This window comes from Trichosurus vulpecula, chromosome 3 (assembly GCF_011100635.1).
Source record: "Trichosurus vulpecula isolate mTriVul1 chromosome 3, mTriVul1.pri, whole genome shotgun sequence".
Classification (NCBI taxonomy): domain Eukaryota; kingdom Metazoa; phylum Chordata; class Mammalia; order Diprotodontia; family Phalangeridae; genus Trichosurus; species Trichosurus vulpecula.
Genome location: NC_050575.1, coordinates 188,718,325 through 188,734,160, shown reverse-complemented (window position 1 = coordinate 188,734,160; position 15,836 = coordinate 188,718,325). Strand labels below are relative to the sequence as shown.

The 15,836-nt window shown below is 40.7% G+C and overlaps 1 protein-coding gene across 1 annotated transcript in view; it reads right to left on the bottom strand.

Annotated features, from left to right (window-relative positions):
* LOC118842337 (piezo-type mechanosensitive ion channel component 2-like) overlaps positions 1-15,836 on the bottom strand; it is a 105,242-nt gene that overhangs the window by 64,049 nt on the left and 25,357 nt on the right. The window contains exons 11-18 of the mRNA XM_036749897.1: positions 15,495-15,676; positions 13,419-13,567; positions 9,421-9,557; positions 7,947-7,972; positions 6,521-6,626; positions 4,079-4,242; positions 3,608-3,808; positions 948-1,049 (exon numbers count right to left, since the gene is read on the bottom strand). Coding sequence (XP_036605792.1) covers positions 948-1,049; positions 3,608-3,808; positions 4,079-4,242; positions 6,521-6,626; positions 7,947-7,972; positions 9,421-9,557; positions 13,419-13,567; positions 15,495-15,676 — 1,067 coding nt within the window. The remainder of the gene's footprint in view (positions 1-947; positions 1,050-3,607; positions 3,809-4,078; positions 4,243-6,520; positions 6,627-7,946; positions 7,973-9,420; positions 9,558-13,418; positions 13,568-15,494; positions 15,677-15,836) is intronic.

Genomic DNA, 15,836 nt, shown 5'->3' with positions numbered 1-15,836 from the left:
AGTGGGCTAAAGCTGTTTATGTGTCTGCACTATGTCCTACATCAATGTGGGGAGCCCTGCAGTGGGAGGGAGCACCAGGCTACTTAAGGAGAGAGAAATCTGCCCAGGTCTGGTCAGTGGTGGGAGCAAGCCTGACTGAGTGGCTGCTGAATTTCTAACGTGGCAAGATAGGTGGACTGAGGAGAGAGAGGAGAGAAGAGAAGGGAAGAGGAAGAGGGGGATGAGAGGAGGAAGGGGAAGTAGAGGAAGTCGGGGGGAGAAGGGGAAGGAGAAGAGGAAGAAGAGGAAGAAGGGGAAGTAGCGGGAAGAAGGGGAAGGAGAAGAGGAAGAAGAAGAAGGAGAAGAGAAAGGAGAAGAAGAAGAGGAAGAAGGGGAAGGAGAAGAGGAAGAAGAAGGAGAAGAGAAAGGAGAAGAGGAAGAAGAAGGAGAAGAAGAAGAGGAAGAAGGAGAAGAAGAAGAGGAAGAAGGGGAAGGAGAAGAGGAAGAAGGAGAAGGAGAAGAAGAAGAGGAAGAGGAAGAAGGGGAAGGAGAAGAGGAAGAAGAAGAAGGAGAAGAAGAAGAGGAAGAAGGGGAAGGAGAAGAGAAAGAAGAAGGAGAAGAGGAAGGAGAAGAGGAAGAAGAAGGAGAAGAAGAAGAGGAAGAAGAAGAAGGGTAAGTAGGGGGAAGAGGGGGAAGGAGAAGAAGGAGGAGGAGGAAGAGAAGGAGGAGAAAAAGGAGAAGGAGGAGAAGAAGAGGAGGAAGAAGGGGAAGTAGGGGAAGAGGGGGAAGAAGGGGAAGGAGAAGAGGAAGAAGGAGAGGAAGAAGGAGAAGTAGGGGGAAGAAGGGGAAGAAGAAGAGGAAGAAGAAGGAGAGAAAGAAGAAGAAGAAGGAGAAGAGGATGGAGAAGAGGAAGAAGAATACCAGAGTGTTATTTTTTTAGGCATATCCACTGGACAGTTTTCACTTACCTTCAGGCAAGGTAACACTTTGGCGTCACACTTTCTTAGTCCCCCAAACCAATATGCTGGATCAATAGGGGAAATATATAAGAGAGAAGACTCCTGCAACTCCTCCAGGTTGTCAGGTGGAAGGGTTCCATTTTGATATAACCCCTAGTAGGAAACAGGGAAGATAATGACATATGTTAGTTTACATCTTTATACAATACTCCAAGTATTTGAGATTGTAGGATCTCCAGATTGTAGCTCCAGAACTGGAAGGAACCTCTGAGGCCATCTAGTCCAACCCCTTCATTTTATAGGTAAGGGAACTGAATCTCAGGAGTGTTAAGTGATTTGCTCAAGGGCACGTAAGTAGTGTGCATCAGGAGATGGATTTGAACCCAGGTCCTCTGACTCCAGAGATGGTGCTCTTTTCACTGTGCCGCACTACTTCCTCTTGCTCATCTTAGTCCTTCAAAGGGGAGATAGAGGAAGAGGTGACCCCTAAAGGCTTATGTGGAAAGAACACCGAGCTGAGATTCAGGACACCTGGGTTCTAGTCTAACTTTGCCTCTAACTTCCCATGCCAACCTCTCATCACCTCTTTAGGCCTTGGTGAAACCTTCCTTCATTTCTCCAAATGGAAGTGATTTCTCCATACTTACCATGTTCTAGTGTGTATTATATTTGTCTCTGTGTGTGTGTGTCTTATATCACCTGAATGCCCTGACACCGAGGAGCTGTGTCTAATTTATCTTAGGTCTTCCCAGTGCCTACAATGCAGTGCCTATTGAACACTTAATAAATGTTCATTGAATAAATACATAGATCTTAGTTTCCTCATCTGTAAGATGGTGGGAACCAAGGGCGGAATTCGAACAGATGATTTCCCAGTTCTAAGATTCTGTAAGTCTATGGGCTCTCCTAATAGACTCTGCCTTTGCTGTCACTCAGGCTGTCCACCCTCTAAGTCCTTAGTATTTCTTCCCAGTAATACAGTCTTAGAAAGTAGCCCCTTTCCTTATTTTCCTACTTCCTTCCCCAGGAGTCAGGTAGCAGTAGCATTACACCTTCAGGTACGTTGCTTTAAGTACGCAAAAACTTCCTTACTCCTGGTATGAGAAGTCATTCTCATGTTGTGAAAGACTAACTATATTTCCCTCCATCCTAGCTTCCCCATTTACTCTATTATCTCATTTGACCCTGTCCCTCCTCAAAAGTGTTTGCTTCTGACTGCTCCCTCCCCAATTTGCCCTCCCTTCTATCATTCCCCCTTTCCCCCTACTTTCCTGTAAGATAAGATCGATTTCCATACCCAATTGAGTGTGTATGCTATTCCCTCCTTAGGCCAAATCCAATGAAAGTAAGCTTCACTCATTCCCTCTTACCTCCCCACTTTTCCCCTCCATTGTAAAAGCTTTTTCTTGCCTTTTTTATGTGAGATAATTTACCCCATTCTAACTCTCCCTTTCTCCTTCTCCCAGTACATTCCTCTCTATCCCTAATCTATATTTTTTAGATATCATCCCATCATATTCAACTCCCCTGTGCCCCTCTGTCTATGTATGTATTCCCTCCAACTACCCTAATACTGAGAAAGGTCTCATGAGTTACGAGAAGTCATTCTCAAGAGACAAGGCACTGAGGGGCAGCTAGGTGGTAAAGTGGATAGAGCACCAGGTCAGGAGTCAGGAGGACCTGAGCTCAAATTCGATTTCAGACACCAGATGTGTTACCCTGGGCAAGTCACTTAACATTGATTGCCTCTGGGGGGGGTGGGGAGAGAGAGAGAGAGAGAGAGAGAGAGAGAGAGAGAGAGAGAGAGAGAGAGAGAGAGAGAGAGGGAGAGAGGGAGGGAGAGGGAGGGAGAGGGAGAGGGGAGAGAGAGGGAGGGAGAGAGAGAGAGAGAGCACATTGAGGTAGAAAGAATGCTAAGCTTGGAGTTAGGAGAGCAGAGTTCATTCACAACCTGGCTCTAACATTTACTAAATGTTGTTGTTATTTGTCCTTCATTTTCAAAGAGGACTATGATATCAGGAAGGTGATGCCATGACTTGCAAGTGAATTGGATTTAAGTGAGGCAGGGCTGTGCGAAGTCACCAGCCTCACTTTGTCCTCTGGAGCCATCTGGGTCCTGTGGCAAAATATACATCAAGACAACTGGAGATGGCCCCTTTACTGTCTGTATGACCCTGAGCAAGTCCCTTTACCCTTAGTTGTCTCATAACTCACAAGGCTGCCATGAAGAAAGTATTTTATAAACTTTAACATGCTAGATAAATGTGATTGCTTGTTATTCAGGGGGCATATCGCATACAAGTAGGCAGTTAGAAGTATTCGAATAATTTTTTTTTTTTGGTTCTGGACCCGTGATGAGCTCCACCAGTGCTGATCAGCCCGTAGTCATCAACTGGGACTCTTAGTTTCCTGAGGCACTGGGAGGTTGTGACTTGCTCAGACTCAGAGCCAATTTTTCCTGCCTCAAAGGCCAGCTCCCTAACTATTATGTCATGCTGCCTCTCAGGTAGAAGAGAGCAAGAATTCAAACATGTCTAGCTTTGTTGTCTGTGCTTTGTTCATAGCTCCTCAGAATGCAGGGATCAGAGTTACTGGGTGATCTCTACAATCTCCTCCTGATCTAATGTTCCATGTTATAAGGTCATTCCTAAGGTCTCGTGGTAGGTCACCCTATTCTTTGCCAGGGTTCTCACCTCAGTGCAATTCGAAGAGTAGGTCAGAGGTTTGACAAACTTCAGCTGATACATCATTTTGCAGATGACCATCACACAAGCCCAAAGCGTGCAGATGTGTGATGCGTACAGGCGCAATTTGGAATATGGCAATGCGAACACCCAGACGATGTAGAAAAGACAATTCATGAAGGAAACCTGGAATAAAGATTTTGGTGGGTGTTAATTGGATCTTGTTTTCTATTTTTCTGTGCACGTGAATCCTGCTGACTTTATAGGTTCGGGATCAAATGGTGATGTGTTAGGAAGGACAGAAATATGCATTTAGATATGCTCAACTGGTTCTCATCTTGAGGTCCACCTGGCTCTCAAAGTTCTAAAAAAATCTGAATTTAAACGTCCACACATTAGAAAAAAAAAAGCCTCTCTACAATTCCCCTGAAAGGCAGTTTCCTCCGGATCACTAACCTCCTGAAGAGTAATCCAGATGATCACAGTGGAAACAACCTTAATGATGTGTATTTCCAGGAGTCTCCATAGTAACACTTGAGTTCCATTAACTATTTCTAGAAGTTTCAGAAAACCAGTAGTTAGCTTGTCAATCATCCAGTCGCAACCTCTTGTTTCTTTCTCTGAGGAGAGAGGAAAAAATGCTGTGGCTTAGAAGTACTATTCTAAAACCTTATTAAGACTAATTGAAGCCATTGGTGAAAAGTCTGAATTGTGGATTGTTTTTAAAGACATATCATTGAATACTTTGAAATGCATTTATAATAACCAGAATGAGGCTCATTAAACATGCCAAATAGAAGTCTTTTTGGACCTGCTTTAATGAATAGATCAGATGGTTGTAATTAGCATATTGTTTGTACATAAGTGTGTTTGAAGTGCTTAAAACACTTTTTTCTCTTTAATAGACTCAGATCTTGATGAAACTCAATTTCTCTTATTTGGTAAGCTCTTTACAGAAGCTCACAACAAGGAGCTACCTTATTTACGTTTACAGTCTTCTTCCCCCAGCCTCATACTATTCTATTCTATTCCTCATACTAATATTCTATTCAAAGTAGCATTCATTTGCTGAGTGAATGAATGTGCAAGCCCTTTCTCTATACATAGGAAAAAATAGACTTCAGCCTTTTCCCTGTCAGAATTAGCATATATTCCTAATTAGCAGTGTCTGATCTAATAAGGTTTGCCTACATATGTGACCAAAATGACTTAATAGTTAGCATTAGAGGGGGAAAAAAGAGTACAGGAGGTGCTAGGGGAATATGACATTAAATTCATTCAATTTCCGAGGCAGCGTAGGGAAGAGTTTTAATTTTCTCTTCCTAATTAGCTCTCTGAATTAAATGTGGCCTCTGTTTCCTCATCTGTAAAATAAGGAGGTTGGACTGGGAGAACTCTAAAGTCTCTTCTAGCTCCAAAATGGTATTAATACTCTTCAACCCCATCCATCCTTACCTGTCAAAATATTACCCATTCGTAGAATCATAGATCTATAGCTGGAAGCAACCTCAAAGGCCATGTAATCCAATTCCCTCATTTGACAGATATGGAAACTGAGGCCCAGAGAGGGTAAATGACTTGTCCAGGGTTCTACGGCTAATAAGTATCAAAGGGTAGGATTTGAATCCAGGTCTTTCTGACTCCAAGTCAGTGCCTTATCCTCTACACCATTCTTCAAGGTCCAGTTCAAATGCCTCCTCCTCCATGAAGCTTTCCTATCTTTCTGCCACGAGTGATTCCATTCTCCTCTGAACCACGGCATTTTGTATTTCTTTAACAACAATTTACCAAATCCTCTTATATGCTACAGTTCTTTTTGTTTGGGTCTACCCAGACAGTTAGGTGACCTAGTGGAGAGAGCTCTGGGCTTAGAGTCTTATGGACTGTGTGACCCTAGGAGAGTCATTTAATCTCTTTCTGCCTCTGTTTTCTCATTTGTAAAATGGATGAAATTGTAACATCTACCTCCCAGGGTTGTTGTAAAGATCAAATGAGTTAATACTGGAAAGGCACTTTGTATACCTTAACAAAGTGTTACATAAATGTCAGCAATTACTGTGCTAATTATTACTTGATTGTAAATTCCTTAAGAGCACTATATCTTACTTACTTTTATATTCCTCATAACTCCTCTCTTTTTACTCTGGGACTTGCACAAAAGGAGCACTCAATAGTTATTTGTTGAATTAAATTGAATTTATTGAAAAAAAGAAAAGATGGTGTGTTGAATTAGCCTAACAATTTTGAATTGGTCAGATCTGATTGAGGACTTGGCAGGGGTGGGGGTTGGGGGAGGGAACACGGTTTGCTGTTTGCTTGGTTTTTTTGTTTGTTTTTGTTTCTTTGAGGGGGGAAAGCAGGCCAATTGGGGTTAAGGGATTTGCCCAAGGTCACACAGCTAGTAAGTGGGTCAAGTGTCTGAGGCTGAATTTGAACTCAGGTCCTCCTGACTCCAGGGCTGGTGCTCTACTCACTGCGCCACCGAGCTGCTCCAGTTGCTTGGTTTTTTATACAAAATTAGTCATTTGCCTAAATGATCTGGTTGGTTAATGTTATGTCCTGTCTAGGGATCAATGTGGCCCGAAGGAAAGAACGCTGAATTTGGAGTTGGGAAACTTGAGTGTAAATTCCATCTCTGTCAATCACTATATGACCTCAGACAAACCACTTAACCGCTATGGACCTCAGTTTCCTCACTTGTAAAAATGAAGGGGTTTGACTTTATGACATCTAAAGTCGCCTTCAGCTCTAAATCTGTGATCCCAATATACATCCCAAAGTCCTAATGACAGAAATCAACTTCCTGGTGTGATACGGTGTCAGTTTGGCACAGGTGAGACCTGGGAGAGTGGAGAATATCATATATGACCTATCGCTGAAGAAGATTGGCTCTCTAACCTGCTGGTCCTTTCTGCTCTGGCTGCAAATTTTCCTCCTGATTCTGTTTTTCATCCACTGTGATGGTGTCTAGATCATTCATGGAGTTCTGAGTTTCATCAGTTTTCTTTCCAGGCATCAGACTGCAGAATACAAAAAGAGTGGGCTTAGACCATTTTAAAACACATTGATTCATTTGCCAGCTTCCTCATTTGTTGGGTTGGGTTTTTAAAGGTCACAAATGAAATGGGTCTTCATCACCGGTAATGGAAAAAATGAGCTGATTTATTTATTCTAAAGAATTTTAAACCTCTATGACCTGCTTCCATTAACATTATTCTGAGTTACATCAACATTTTTCTCATGCATGCAGGAAAGAAAAAAAAAAAACCTGACTCCAAATCAAGAAAGTGACCTGGTGGCCTAGAAGAACTGAACTACAAGTCAGGATACTCAATTCTGAAATAAAAATCATTAGCTTTTTGGCCTTAGACAAACCACTTAACCTTTTTGGAGCCTCAATTTCTGCAACTGTACAATACGGGGAACAACATTTATACCAGAGGTTCTTAATCTTTTTTGTATATGCCATGGACCTCTTTGGCAGTCTATCAAAACCTACTGACTCCTCAGAATAATGTTTTTAAATGCATAAAATAAAATACATAGGATTACAAAGACAACCAATTATATTGAAACATAATTATCAAAATACTAGCAAGAGACATTCACAGAGATTAGGTTAAGAATCCCTGCATGCTAGCTTCCCTGTGAGGTTGCTGTGGGAACCAAATAAATAACATATATGAGAACTTTTGCAAACTAACATATTGGAGCTGCATGTAGGTAGCATGCAATATATCAAAGTGAGCACAAACTGGAGGAGAGGCTATTTAATCCTTACCTATTCTGAAGTTTCCAAATTGTCTCTTTGAGCCTACAAAAGGGAAAAGGAATAGTTTATCACATTTGTATAATTTATTGGCTAATTAATTCCCTTGTTTCTAAGGAACCGTCTCTCTGAGTCCTGCTTCCAAATATTACCAATTTCCCTCTCCTTCCCTCCAAGGTACCAATTTCCCAATCTCACTCCATGTAAGAAAAGATAATAGAAGGGAAATTATATTTGTTATATGCACCTATGGCATTATCTGCCTGCATGGATTATAAAAGGATGTGACTTCTGATTGTGTGATCTAAGCCAGAACTTCTTGGTGGACATTGCCATGGGTTCCCTCTCCTGATTTTACTCCTTTTATGTGGAAACAGTGATGTGCAGCTAAGAGCTGAATGAGAAATTTGTTAATTATACCAGCCTCCCCTTCTCCCCTTTGACCATTTGTTTACTGGGAACTGGAATTTATTCTTATAAATTTGTATCAATAGTTTTTTCCTCTTCCACTGCCCCTTCCAGCTTCTTTTTAATGTGTTATCTTCCCTCATGAGAATATAAGCTCTTTGAGGGCAGGGATTGTCATTTTTTTTGCTTATCTTTGTATTCCCAGGCATAATGCCTGGCACACAGCATGTGCTTAATAAATGCTTATTCACTGAGGCTGAGACAGCTGGTTAGAAAGTTTCTGCCAAAGGTTAAAAGAAGAGACTTACACATCTGCCAGAAGATGTACGTCATTTTCAATCGTCTTATTGCTAGGAAATACAGAACAGTTATGTTGGTAACTGATGCCATAACAAATGATACTGTAACACAATGGCAACCCATTTCAGAAATATTTTCCCCCCTCTTCTTTGGAACAAAATGCAAGAGCCAGCCTGAGGAAGTATTAACTCTTTCAGGGCAGGCAGACAGGTCTACAGGCTGGGAACCACGTGACCTAAAACTGAGTTTCACCTCCAGGAGATTGGTTGTTCTGTATTCATGAGTAGGTTCTGAATGGACTCTTTTATGAAGATGGAGTCATAGCCTACCATGTTCACTCAAAGTGAGCTCTGGGCTTCTTATGTAATGCACTTCCTTTACTCTGTAGAGGGGGACAACTTCTGGGGATCTCCCCTACTGGACTCCCCAGACTGACTTTAAATCTGAGTAAGAGGATGAACTCAAGTTGGGAAAATCATGTGTAATGAAGAGTACTGGTGTTTGGAGGGAGGACACCAATATTCTCTTACATTGTGCAATTAGGCATCTAGGTAAGGCAGTGAATAGAGCACTGGACCTAGAGTCAGGAGGAAGTGAGTTCAAACCCTGCCTCAGACATTTACTAGCCATGTGACCCTGGGCAAGTTTCTGTCTGCCTAAAGTGGAGACAGTAATGGCATCTATTTCCAAAGACTGTTGTGATGACAAAATGAGGCAATAGTCATATAGCACTTTGACAACCTTAAAGGGTTGTATAAATGCTACTTATTATTATTATCAATGGCTCATACTGTCTTTCTTTTCCATCCAGCTGGTTAGATCTTTAATAAAGTCAACTAAGCAGGTCAAAAAGGAAAAAAAATAGGGGCATAGAGAAGATAATGGATAATTCCACAAAGACGGAGAAGCCATAATTTCTACAACAAATTTAAAAAAATTTAAAAACCCACCCCAAGTCAGAAGATAAACAGCAATTCTGTTATTACTGAGACCTCTCTCCTTAAATTTTCTCCTGCTTGTTTATCTGTTTATCTGTTGTATTCTCTCCCCTCTTTTAGAAGAATAAGAACCTCTTAAGGAGCTATTTCTTTTTTCCCTTTGGATTCCCAACACCTGGCTTAGTGCCAAGTACAGAGGAGGTACTTCATCATTGTGAAAATGAATCGAATGGAATGGAATGGAATGTTTGTGGCCGGGGGAGGGGAATTCTTAATTTAATTTCTTGAATGTAGACTCTTTGTATATGTTTTGGGCTGTCCAGTGCTGTCCTGGTGATGAGAGTACCTGTCAGGTGTGCCTTCCAAACTGATGGCAGTATTATTCAGGCTGGTGATCTTGAGAAAGTCTTCATTAAAGTAATGCAGCTGAAGGATGCATGCCAGGAGAAAAGCCGCAGGAAGCATAATCTTTGCAAACAGCTCCACTGTATCAAACTGCTCCAGCCCTATATCTCTTAACCTGGCAGGGCAAGTGAAAGAAGGAGGAGGAATCATTTGGGTAGGTCTGGAGGCTCACGCATGTTTTTTCACCCCATAAAATAAGGACATCTGCCCATTGCATCTATTGTCAACACTCCTCATTGATGACTCTTCTCCTCTTATGAATGGTGAATAAATTCAGTTTTTCTGCTAACATACTCCCTCTCCCACTATAATATCTTCATATAAAATGACTTCATACCCCACAGCCTCACAGTCACGAGTTTATTTAGCTGTCAACCAAGGGGGAGAACTGATCTCTAATGACTTAAAGGCTTTTCAAAAAAAGGTTGATGCATGCTGCCCATCTGAAGATTCAGCTATGTTTTATGTTTGCTCATATATTCACATATATGGATCTAAGGGCAGGATTAGACCAGAGTGACAATGGTGCCATGTCAGAGGTGCTATAGGAATGGAGGTGATTAGAAACTTAGCTTTTGTAAGGCAACCCTCACTAACATAACTTCAAGATAATGTATTAATCCATCATGGCCAATGCTCTGCTCCCTCCCAGGTTTCAAAACCACACTATAATGTTGCTTGGAGGCTATACATTGTTCTTTTTTAATATATATTTTCCTTTAAAATAGATATTACATTATATCATATCATATTATATTTTCTTCCATTCATTCCTGTAACAAATAATTATAAAAAGAAAGAAAAAAAGTAGTTCAGGTAAATTAACTGATATTTTGACTTAATCTGACAGTATATATAATGTTCTATCCCATAGATCATCCACCTCTGCAAAAAGAAGAGGTGGGGGAGGAAGATGAATTTTCTTTTCTCTCCTCTCTTGAAATTAACTCTTTAAGGGTAAGAGTGAGTAGAGGGAGGAGTGACTAATTTGATCATTAAAATTTCACAGTGTATAACATTATTCTTATGGAACCCAAAGTCTCTTGTAATGTTGTTTCACCCAACATTGTGTTTTCTCAAGACAAATTAGTGACATGGTACATGGCATGTCTGTACTCCAGAATCTATGACTGAGATAAGGTAAGGCAATGAATTTTTTTCTTCTTTGCCTCTCACTGCCTTCAGTGAGAATAAAGAAACATGGCATTGTCGAATCCCAATCTTCTGCCAGAATACAGCAGACACATTTACGGGTCAGGAAAAGAGGAAAGGATGCAGTCCAAGCTGTGATCCCAAATGATAAACAGAATGCATTCTGTTTCATCACCAGAGTAAACCAATCCAAAGACTAAGAATGGGAAACTGAGGCCAGGGCAAATAATCTAAAGCTGGAGGGGTGGGGAAAATCAGCATGAATCAGAGTCAGGAAACACTACTGAGAGAGGAATACCAAGGAATTTGTGAATGACAATTTGTCTTATGCACAGTCTCAGGCCTCTGTTGTTTCCCTTTATGAGGGCAGTGTGATAGCGCCAGCTGTTCCTTGCTTAGCGGCATCACAAATGTTGGGGACCCAAAAGGGTAAAAGTGGAAGAGGGTGCAGGGAGAGACTGGGCACTCTCTGCTCTGACAGGTGGCTCCCCTGTGCCTTAGCTGCCAAGAACAACTGGGTAGGACAAGCTCGGCTGTGACTTGGATGCTTCAACTCTGAGCAGCTGTAGCCAGGACATTTAAGGGAAGTAAGCTGTGGTATGTGATTGTGATGGAATGCTACTGTGCTATAAGAAATGATGAGTTCAGTGATTTTAGAAAAACATGGAAAGACTTGCATGAAATAATGAAGAGTGAAATGAGCAGAACCAAGAGAACATTGTATACAGTAACAGCAGTATTGTTTTAAGAACAACTTTGAGCGAATAAGTTATTTTGACTGTTACAAATATCCAAATTAACTATAAAGGACATATGCAGAAAGATACTCTCTGCATCCAAATAAAGAACTGATAAATAGATGTATAGAACAATTTTATGTGTGTATTACATATATATATATATATGTATGCACACACATATGTGTATACCTATTTGTGTCTAATGGTAGCCAACACTAGGGCAGGGAGGGGGGAGGGAAGAAAAAAGAAATTTACATGATAATTTTGTTAGATATTTGAAAGGAAAAGCAAGTTGTATATAGAAGATTCACAGTTTCATACGCAATCATCTTTTTTATTGTACCGTTGAATTGTTTTTATTGTATTGTATCATATCGTATCGTATGGAAATCCTTGCTTTATTCCATAAATTAAAAATGAAATAAAACAATTTTTTTTTTAAAATGGGGAAGCAGAGCTAGCCTACTGTGCTGAAGGCCTTCTCTTTGGGAATGGTATCAGTGAGTAACAATGCTTGTGCTTCTGAGGTTTGGGCTGGGTGTCTGTGTGCCTGATGTTAATATCCCAGAGGCCTTGTGTTCCTACTTTGGGGGAGGGCTATGAGGCAAAATTAGTCACTCTTCCCTCTAAAGTGAGTTATCGCTGTGTGAGTGATAATTGGAGGCTGGCAGGTAAGCACTGTCAGTCTGGCCAAAATGGGCTTCTTACTGTACCTCACACATAGCTTTTCATCTATGTGACTTTGCTTAGCCTGTCCCTCATGCTTGTGTTGCATGCCTTTTTACATCTGCATCTTAGAATCCCAGGTTTCCTTAAAGCTCATTGGGCTTTTTCTGATCTTCTAGGTGCTAGCTCTTCCTCCCCCAAATTACTTTGTGCTTATGTTTGTATTTATTAATTTATGTTTGTATATATCATTCACATATACATACACATACATATATACATACACACACATACATATAATATGCATATATTATATATAATGCATATATTGTATATAATATGTATTATGTATATTTAAATAAATCTATTTATAAATCTATTTATGCATTTATATAACATATTCTACATGTTTATAAATGCACTTATACATTTATATAACATGTTCTATAGGCTTAAATATATTTATATAATCTATTCTCTCTCTACATATATATTTTCAAATGTACACATGTTGTTTCCCCTCAAAGAATGGAAGCTCTTTGAAGGTAGATCCTGTTTTGTTTTTGTTCTTTGTATCTCTAGCACCTAACACAGTACCTAGGCCAGAATAGAAGCTCAATAAGTGCACATTGATTGATTGACCCTGATGCTGCGCCAGAGGACTTTTGTCTTCAAATAAATAGAACCAAAATAAACCATTTTCCTGGATGGAAGCTAAGTAGAATTTCTATGTGCTTTGCTGCTGAGTCCTTAAGGAAGAAGCCTAGCAACATGGGGTAGAGTAGAGGTAACTGGGAACACCACTCCCCAGTCCAGGGGCAATAGCCTGAGGATCTTGCCAAAGGGCTTATTCGTTCTCAGAACTACCATTGCACGGACCTGGCACGCACAATACTTCCTATATCAATGAAAATCACTGGGTTCCTGTAATGGATTGCTTTGTTATCTGTTCAGATTAATATTTCAAAATAAGGAGAGTAGGGAGGATGTTAGTTTAATTCTGACATAACTTCAACCACCATCTATCTCCCAAACCCTCACAGTTCATGGAAGATAGATATTCTGGGATTCTTATATACTCCAAAGGGCATATTGACTACAAATACAGCTGGGACTAGAAGTGAGCAGGATTGTCCATGAGGGGCAGCATGGTGGTGATGGTCATGGGCCTCACAAATGGAATGATTTTTAATTTTATTTCTTATTATTGAACATATTTTAATGCCACAAATATCACTCTCCATTGTCAAGTGATAAGCCAAGTCACACATGTTCCAGGGATGACTCACAGATCTTAGACATGGTTGGAAACATAGAGTGGAGAGCGGGAGGAAAGGCACAATTCTCGAACCTTGCCTAGGGGACACAAATGCCTCGTCCCAGATCTGCCAACAAGCTGCAAAGATAAAAGCTCTTACCCCTCTTCTGACAGCCCCAGTGTGTGGATTAAAAAACCAGAAATGGTTTTAAACTGGTAGCCATAGACAGCGATAAGAACTACCATGGAGTAAGAGACCACAGCCATCCAGAAATACTTCAGGTTTCGCCTCCAGCAGCCATAGTGAATCTGCAACCAGACACATTGCATGAGTTAGTGGGGACTGCAGTATATTAGAGACACTGAGGACAGCCAGAGGCGGCTCTCACAGGAGATGCCAACAAGCACTGGGAAGCCTACAGACAGCTGGAGCAGAGCTAAGCAGCTTTCTCCATGATAGTCCAAGTTGGCAGCAGAATTCTGGATTGTCAAAAGATGTCAAGCTGTCACAAGGCATAGAGAAGAATCTTAGTGTTTCTTTGAGCTCAGAGACTAAAAAATTCAATGCTCAGCAAATAATACAGCATCTTTTGAACCCAACAGCCATGGGTTATTGTTTCCTCACATTTTTAATGGAAGTGGAAAAGTTGGAAGTTTAACAGAACAATCTTTGTCTCTGTCCCTTTCTTTTTCTTCTGTCTCTGATATCCTCCATCCCTCTCTGTCCCTGTCTCTGTCTACTTTGTCTCTCTTTGTGTCTCTGTCTGTGTCTGTCTGTCTGTTTCTCTCTCCATCCTTCTTGATTATACACATTTGATTTCCAATCTCCATGTTGGTGATCCTGGGTAACTTGAAGGGATTAATGATCTTCCTGTTTCATTTATGGGTAACTTGACAAGCCCAGTATGTTCCTTAATGGACTCACTCTATGCTTCATACTTTTAATTCATTGAGATCATTCTTTTTCTTAGTTTCTCTGCCCCCTCTTCTTGTTTTCTTATAGATCATCCTTATCTTGCATCCCATAGGTATATTGCAAATAATAACAGCTGATATTTACATAGGACTTTAAGTTTACAAAGTGCTTTATAGAATATTATCACATTTGAACGTCACATTAGCCCTGTGAGGCAGGTACTACAGACATTGTTATCCCTCTTTTCTATATTAGCAAACTGAGGCTCAAAGAGTTAAAGTTACTTGCCCTGGGTCCCACAGCTTCTAATTATCAGAAGAGGGATTTAAACCCAGGCCTTTCTGACTCGAATTCCAGTTCTCAGTCCACTATACCAGGGGTAGGCAAACTATAGCCTGTGGGCTTGATATTTTTGTATGGCTCATCACCTTAAAATGGTTTTTGCATTTTAAAATTATTTGATTGTATTTAAAACACAGAAACCATTTTTAATTCCCTGGCTATACAAAAAATAGACATAGGGTCAGATCTGGCCCTTAGGTCATAGTGCTGAGCCCTGAACTATACATGGAAGTGAACAGGTAACCAACTGAGAAACATTGCTTCCTCCTGCCTTCTTGAATGTTAACTTTGCAGCCTACATCTTAGGATCTCTAGTCCTGCTTTGGATTGGATACTGGTTATACCCAATCTCAAGTTCAGGTAGTGCAGAATTAGGTTAAGACACAATGATCTTAACCCTACTGGCTTGTGCAATAGTATATCTGTTCACTCTCACCCTTGAATAGTTCATTTCTGCTCCCTCCTCAACCAACTGGCATGTTTCACATCCCCTATGTCTGTTTTCTCCTATCTTGTTTCAGTTGCCTGACAGCTATAGTAAGTGTGAAACATGGCCAGTAGCCTAAACTTTTGGCCTGCAAAGGATAAAGTGGTAGCCCTGTGCTAGGGGAGACATAAAGTGTAATTAAGAAGCAGCCCTTGTAGTGTCCAGGCTTAACATAAGGATCAGATAAACAGGAAGAACTATACAATGACACATAACAAATGCTTATAAAGGGATGTAAACAAAGTCCTATGTGAGGTGTAAGGGGCAAAGGTCATACTAATCAGGAGGATCAAAGAAGACTTCAAGAATGGAAAAGATCTCTACAGAAGAAGAAGAGAAGGGGGAGAGATTTCAGGCACAGGGAACAATGTGAGATTAATAGTTAAGAGGAGTTTCTGCTTGGCTTCCATAACTTTTGGGAACCCTGGGCCGTCTTCGCATGACAATGAAGCAAAAAGGGCATCTATGTTTCCCACGGCAAGGGAATTTACCTGATACAGGGCCACACAGGCAAGAAAAAGCACAATGTAGAGGATCTTGTAGACAACCACCTTGCCATCAAAGCTGACAATAAAAAACATGCTACCACAAAGAAAGATCCAGTATTTAACCAGGATTCCGGTAATGAAAGAGCCCAAGAGATTCATCAGAGCATTCGTTTGTTTGTCTTGACCTATGAAGACAGTGAGAGAAGCACGATATAAGACCATGAGTTTAGAGCTAGAAGGGCTATCCAGTCCAACCCTCTCATTTTACAGATGAGGAAACTGAGGTCCAGAAAGGTTAAGATAACTTGCCCAAGGTCATAGAACTACTAAGTGTCTAAGGCATAA